At 37.4% G+C, this 7,670-nt stretch overlaps 1 protein-coding gene across 3 annotated transcripts; it reads left to right on the forward strand.

Moving 5' to 3' along the window:
- The first annotated feature begins 235 nt into the window (after positions 1-235).
- Positions 236-6,484, forward strand: LOC129939772 (MOB kinase activator-like 1). 3 transcript variants are annotated; one of them, XM_056047902.1, is made up of 4 exons: positions 236-408; positions 484-627; positions 924-1,090; positions 5,438-6,484. In XM_056047902.1, the coding sequence occupies exons 2-4, from the start codon at positions 614-616 to the stop codon at positions 5,914-5,916; spliced, it is 660 nt and encodes a 219-aa protein (XP_055903877.1). In that variant the 5' UTR covers positions 236-408; positions 484-613; the 3' UTR covers positions 5,917-6,484. The 3 variants fall into 3 exon arrangements, with proteins under 3 accessions (XP_055903877.1, XP_055903876.1, XP_055903875.1); XM_056047901.1 differs by having other exon boundaries at positions 509-627; XM_056047900.1 differs by having other exon boundaries at positions 237-627.
- The last annotated feature ends 1,186 nt before the right edge of the window (positions 6,485-7,670 follow it).

Below are 7,670 nucleotides of genomic sequence, written 5' to 3' on the forward strand. Positions count from 1 at the left end.
TCCATTGATATTTCAATGTTTTTTAAAGAAGTACATAATTTTAAGTACTATCATTTTAAAACGAATAATAATAAGCAAAGCAGTTATTTCCATTTACTTTGTTTTAAACTAATATTTTGTATTATTTTTTTAAATTTGTTTAGATTTTTACTGCTGCTTAGCTTTTGTTACCTTAATTTGGTTTACTATTCTGAAAACTTGTGGCAACACTGGCGAACAGGCCATTGCGAGCGATTGCCGAAGAACCGACGATTTTGCTTTAATTTTATTGTGACTGCGTGAGACAGGTTCTTCTTTCTTTTCAGTTGCATTATTTCTATTATCTATTTATTTCCTAGTAAATTTTTGCAAAAGAAAGATTTATTTTCTACGTTTTATCTTTATTTCAATTTAAAATTCTAATCAGAGGTACCTAGACGATAATAATTATAATTTGTTTTTGAAATTTAACTTGCGATTGTGCACTTAAATTCTTAACGCAAGTTTCCTGTTTTGTTGGTGGACATAGACGTAGTAGAAGACGAGAAAAGGAAAACTTCTTTCCGTAAAAGTGCCGTGGCCTTCCCGTCCCGAGTCCCGACGAAACAACAAAAAGTTTTCATCCAGACGGAAAATGGAGTTTTTGTTGTAAGTATTTGCAAGGACAATAAAATAAACTTCTATATAAAACTATGATCACATCGCTGCTGAGATTGATTTAGATATCTAAAATAATAACAATTTTATGCATTCGCAAACCGAAGTGCAGGGTGTAGAAGTGTCCCGGACTGTAGAATGCATATAGCAGCTTTTTGTTCTGGTAGATTGATGGTACCCGTACCAAAGATCTCTACAGTACAGTGACCTCAACCTTACAACTTCTATAATCAATAATAAATAGCTACCTAAAAAGATAATGTATTGAATTGCTTCTTTTTTCTTAGTGGATCGCGTTCGAGCAAGACATTCAAGCCAAAAAAGAACATTCCCGAAGGAACTCATCAGTATGATCTCATGAAACATGCTGCAGCGACACTGGGATCTGGAAATTTGCGAAATGCAGTTGCACTTCCCGACGGCGAGGACCTCAACGAATGGGTAGCTGTCAATAGTAAGTTCAAGTTGTCCTCATTCTCATTTCATTGTTTTTATTTTAAGATTATGAAAATGACGCTTACGTCATGTAAATTGTTTGATTTATTTGCATAGAATTTAGGCAAGAGTGCGTAGCCAAAACGGTTAGGTATAGTCATTGAAAATGATTTTGATTACAGAAGCAAGCAACCGAGCATTGTGTACACAAAGTTCGATAGCCTCTAAGCACTTATATGATGCATAAAAAGTCAAATATAATATTTTTTGGAGTAGATTTCACTTTAGCTGGAACGGATGGTGGACTTCTAGAGAATATCAATTGTGTAATGTGCTCCTGCAATGTTTGCCTTATTCAAGAATGGTTCTATAATGTAGAACAGTGATATGTTGTTTGATAAGGCTATAGTAAAAAGAAATTATCAACACAGAGGCAGTGTCAGAATGAATCAATGGTGTAGATAAGACACCATGTAGGTACATGAGTTCTATAAGAAATTAGCTTAAGCAGAAAATAAGCTCTATATCTGTTGAATTATTTCGGAACAGTTGAAGAGACGAGGCGTTCCGAAGTGTTCTTAACCTTAAACCGATAGTCATCTTTATCCAAGCAATTCTTCTCTTTAACTTGGCACTGACATTAAGGTGGGTGTTCATTAGGACATAGGGCTCCACTTCTCTTATGAGCCATATTATGTGGTTTCCTGAAAAGTATTCTCAATGATAATAGTGTCAATGGCTTCCTGACCCATCATCCGAAAAAGTTTTCCGTTTGATATTAATTAAGGGTTGCAGTTTTCTAGTAATCGTTGCTGTTATTTTCCATGTGCTGCATCGGATTCGGAGTTTGAACATCACCGCCCTCCAGGAAATACGATGGGATAGGCCATGCAAAAAGAGGATGAAAAATTGCGATATTTACTATGGTGACTGCTACTGCGAAATCAACAGCGCTTATTTGGATGCGGCTTTGTCATTGGAGCTAGACTTAGGCAAGAAATCTTGAGCTATGGGTGCATCAATGAGCTCCTCATGACCATACGCATCAAGGCTAAAGTCGGCAACATTAGCCTGATATGCGCGCATGCCCCCAAAGAAGAGAGATGACAACACCAAAAATATGCTCTTCAAGCTTTTAGACAAAACATATGAGCAGTGTTCTAGCTACGATAATAAAATTTTCCTGGGCGATTTTAATGCAAAGCTAGGAAGGGAAGACATATTTGGTGGAATAATCGGGAAAAACAGCCTGCACGAGAATACTTCCGACAACGGATTCAGGCTCATAGATTTTGCTGCGGGGCGAAACGTCATGGTAGCCAGTACGCGTTTTCAACACCTCAACATCCACAAAGGAACTTGGACGTCTCCAGATCAATCTACCGTCAACCAGATTGACCACATTGCGATCGACGCCAGACACGCTCCCAGCATCATGGATGTACGAACTTTCCGAAGAGCTAACATCGACTCGGACCACTACCTCGTTGTAGCCAAGGTAGCACTTCGGATTTCCAGACCCAAGGCAAAACAGGGAGATGCTGGAGAAGGTACAACATCGAACGGCTACAATCACAAGAGATGGGCAAATCCTTTTCCGACCGAGTTACAAGTAACCTCTCTCGAAGTTCTATGCCGCCAACACAATGTATCGAAAAATAGTGGCAAAATTGTCAAGATGCAATCAGAGAAGCCGCCTCTGATGTGCTGGGTTTCAAGAAGCCACCAACAAGGAACCCCTCGTTTGGTGAGGAATGTCGGCAGGCAAATGCAGTCAAACAATAGGTTCGCAAAGCGGCGCTGCATAAAAGGACGAGAGCTGCTCATGAGCTCTATGAGCAGAAGAGGCGAGAGGAACACCGACTTCTAAGAAGGAAAAAGACAGGGCATGAGAAGCGTGCGGTCGAAGATGGTGAGAGGTTAAGAAGCAGGAATAAAGTTCGAAAGTTTTATGAACAGGTGAAACGAAATTCACAGGTACATAAACTGCTGCAAAGACGAAAGTGGGAACATCATAGTGGAACCGAAGTAAATGCTGAGGATAAGGAAGGACCACTTCTGCAGACTGTAAAACGGCAATGACGAACCGAATTCCGCTGTCAGGCAGGATGATCCATTCAACATAGACGACAAAAGCCAACAATCCCGCCTCCCGACTTAGACGAAGCAAAGATTGCCCTAGCTAAGCTAAAGTCTAATATGTGATCGTCTAAAGCCCACCGTCAACAACCTGATAGGTCCTTATCAGTGTGGTTTTTGACCAGAAAGTCCATAGTCGATCAAATATTCACATTACGGCAGATCCTGGAAAAACCCAAAAACACCAAATTGACACCCACCATCTTTTCATCGATTTCAAGGCCGCCTATGACAGCGTGTACAGGCACGAGCTGTATAGAGCGATGTCTAGTTTTGGCCAAACTCTTCCGTTATTGCTCCATAAAAACAACTTAACAGAACTTTTCGATGTCAAAAAAGGTTTTAGACAAGGTGATGCGCTGTCATTCGAGAGAATAGTGCAGAGCTCACACGTCAGCACTAGAGGCAATATCTTTCAAAAGTCTGTCCAATTACTAGCATATGCTGATGACATTGACATAATCGGAAGAACTCAGCGTGATGTCAATGGGGCTTTAGTGAGTATTGAGGCAGAGGCGGCAAAATGGGTTTAACAGCTTTCGTCAAGAAAGGACATAAAACACCTACGTCTTATTCAAAACTTCACCATCGACAGACGTAACTTTGAGGTAGTCAAGGACTTCGTCTACCTAGGCTCCGTTGTAAACGCAGAAAATAACATCTTGATAAGACCCTTATCATCCCCGTCCTGCTATACGGTGCAGAAGCATCGACTATGACAAAAGCGGATGAAAGACCCTTGTGTCGTTTCGAGAGAAAAGTTCTTCGTGTGGTCTACGGTCCCGTATGCATCGAAGGGGAGTGGAAGAGAAGATGGAACGACGAGCTGTACAGCGACGTAGGCTTAGCCAGAAGGGTAAAAGTCCAACGACTAAGATGGCTGGGTCACGTAGAGCGCATGGAAACCAATGCTCCGTCCCGAAAAGTCTTCGAATCCACGCCCACAGGGCAACGCAGTAGAGAAAGACCGCGGATCAAGTGGGGCGCACAAGTGGAAAATGACCTCAACCAACTTGGAGCGCGAAACTGGAGACATCTAGCTATTGACCGAGCAGTAAGCTGAATATATAAATAGATAAATTACCATGTTAAATCATTTGAAGCTAGCAATGAAACTTTTTCCGACAGTACATTTGGCAATTTCTGAGATCCTTAAAAAAATGCAGTAGAAGTTTCCCAAATGGAGTCTACGTCTTAGTGATAGGACAGGACAATGGGAAAAAATATCTCATCTTCCTCTTCATCCATGCAGCTTCTGCAAAAATCGCTTAAAAGAGCTTTAACTCAAAAAACATGCCTACCTGTTGGACAACAACAAACAAAGTAATTTCCTTTGACCGTTTAGCATCAAGAATTACCCAAATAGGTCTTGCTGAAAGACATTTGAAGTTATGAAATGAAATGAAATAAGAACTGTTTCGATATCTACATAAGAGATGATTGACAATTTTGGGGCGTTTGTAAATTTATGGAGACAGAGTGCAATGGTTTTATGACAGCATGATTGTTCGAGATGCTCCATATACGTTTTGGTAGTCGATTTTCTTTAAGCCAAGGAGGACTTCATTAATGGCCAGATATTGTGCTTAGAATAGGCTACATTAGTAGAGGAGACGAAATGAGAGTCATAGATTTAGTTTGTCGGATATTGATACTCTACCGACCGTGCCATCAATCCAGGATCCATCTGGGTTCAATATTTTATTGAATTATGTGGATCCAACGTGAGCACAACTTTTTCAAAACAGTTGTTTATGCATTATCTTTTGGAAAACATCCTTTGTTTTGGGCACTTACATACTCTGCAATTGATGCCTGAACCGGGAACCGGTCCGGGCCTCGTTCAACATTCTTCGAATGCTTTCCCCGTTGTGGGCCATCGCGGTTTCGGCCACATAAACTGAATTTGACAACCTTCGTGAATTTTGTCCTTAAACAAACGATATGCAGGATTGAATTCCTTATACAATTTTATTCTAGAGTTATAGGTTAGAGTTTAAACAGCAGACATTCATAAAATTTTATCATTTTTAACCTTGAGCTAAATGAAATTGTCAAACAAAAATATAAACTGCGTGCTCTAAAGTTGTCCTGTTTCCACTTAAACCCGTACCTACACAATTTATATATTTTTTTTTGATACGCGCAGAATTTGAAATATGTACATTTAAGAAAACAATCTTCGTTATATTATATCTAATTCTGTTTGAATTTATTTTTTCTTCAGCTGTGGATTTCTTTAATCAAATCAATATGCTTTATGGGACCATCACTGAATTCTGCACTGAAGAAAGCTGTGGCAATATGTCGGCTGGACCAAAATACGAATACCTATGGGCTGATGGACAAGCTGTAAAAAAACCTATTAAATGCAGTGCTCCCAAATACATCGACTATCTAATGACATGGGTTCAAGATCAACTTGACGACGAAACCCTATTCCCTTCGAAAATTGGTATACCCTTTCCGAAAAATTTCCTAGCAATTGCCAAGACAATACTAAAACGACTCTTTCGAGTATATGCGCACATTTACCACCAGCATTTCTCTGAAGTTGTAACATTAGGTGAAGAAGCTCACCTTAATACTTCCTTTAAGCATTTTATATTTTTTGTGCAAGAATTCGATTTAATTGAACGTAAGGAATTAGCTCCGTTGCAGGAGTTAATAAATAAGCTAACTGCAAAGGATGAACGACAGATTTAAATGCAACAAAAAAAAAAAAAAAACAATATACATTTAATTAACAAACATTTAACTGTCGACCCCTTCCTTAACCTATATATTGTATTTTGTAAATTATATATGTTAAAAATCAATTATTTTTATAACTAAAAACAATTAACATAAAGTAAATTGTTTAAAACAAGACAAAAAATTAAAAAAAAAAAAAACACTATACAAAAAACAAAATGAAAATATTTTTCACGCATCATTGTAGGTAGTTTGCATTTAATTTTTGTTTGTTAATTATTATTTCTTTTTTTCTTTGTGTTTTAATTTCCAACACTACTCAAAATGTGTACTTTAAGTATTTTTAAAAAAACAAACTTTATTTAACGCTTATCTAGTTTTTTACGTTTAGCTTTAAGATTGATTTTTACATCTTTAAATTACGACTACATAATTATACATAAAAACAAAAACAACAACATGAAAATAATGTTTCTTATTTTATTATTTCACATTTACATAATAATAGCAATTAAAATGGAAAACTATTTTATTGACATGACAAACTGTATAAATAAATTTGTTTTATTTTAAATATCAATGGTTGTTTTTTACGCGTCCACTTTAATCAGCGACCGCTTCAATGTGAAAATCTATTTCAAAGCAATACGGGCGGAATGGAACTGTTGTGGGTTACTTTTTTGTCTCCTTTGCTAAAAATCAGTTTAATCTGCTCTACTATGAGTTTTAAATAAATTTAATTTGTACCTTGGGGCAAGTCTTTTATTATTATGCTTAAAGACTACTTTGTTTAAAACAAATAAGGTAGTAAAAACATGCATTTGCCAAAACGAATTGTTCAAAATAATAGGATTAAACAAAATAATGTATAAAAAAACTAAAAAAAAATATTCAATATTAGCATTTTTTTTGTCAGTATTTTGTGGAAAATCCTTTGTTTTTTATAATTGCTGCACATCTGCGTGGCATAGAGTTCACAAGGGCCTGACAACGCCCAACTGGAATTTGGTTCCATGTTTCCTCGACTGCGTCCCACAACTGCCTTCTTATTATTACGCTACTTAGTGCAAGTCCTAGATCTTCCTGGATCATCTTAGAGGACGCAAAAAGATCCTTTCGGCTAAAGCGAACAATACGACGATCGTCATTTTCACTCGTTTCCGTCCCCGGGTTTCGACTTTTTTTTTTAAATATTTTACAGCATTGGCGATCATTTGGTCAGAGCACCTCAACGTCAACTTTATATCCTTATACGTTTTTCCTTCATTTCGTAATTTTTTATGATTTCCCGTTTTTCATCGGTGCAGTGCTTTCCTCGGCCCACTAAATAACCAAATTTGTTTAGATATTCGATATTCCAACTATTTAATATTCCTATTTTAATTTAGTTACTTACTATTTTTTTGGATAGCCTTATTGAGAGTAAAGATCATATTTTGATCTCTGGTTACAAATGTGAACGGTTATGAATTGCAAACCAGTTCATTTTTTTATCATCTTTAATGTCCCGTTATACTTATCGGTAGAGAAAAAAAAGAACAGCACTAGAGGAAAAATAAAGCCAACAATATAAATTACCTACGAAAACACAGTAAGTGACAGTTGAGTGGCAGTGCAGGTGAATGCATTGAGCTAAGCTTTTTATAAGCTCGATCAATGGTGTGTAAGTGTTGGTGACCGATAGCACTAACGTCCCTTGAGGACGTAAGCTTCTTAATGACAGCAATACGGATTTCGCAGCAATAGGTTGGATTAGAAATTGTCTT

The sequence above is a fragment of the Eupeodes corollae genome, chromosome 1 (assembly GCF_945859685.1).
Source record: "Eupeodes corollae chromosome 1, idEupCoro1.1, whole genome shotgun sequence".
Classification (NCBI taxonomy): Eukaryota; Metazoa; Arthropoda; class Insecta; order Diptera; family Syrphidae; genus Eupeodes; species Eupeodes corollae.

Coding starts and splice junctions, on each gene's coding strand:
- LOC129939772 (XM_056047902.1), top strand. Junction 1,091..5,437: donor CGAATGGGTAGCTGTCAATA/GTAAGTTCAAGT, acceptor TTTTTTCTTCAG/CTGTGGATTTCTTTAATCAA.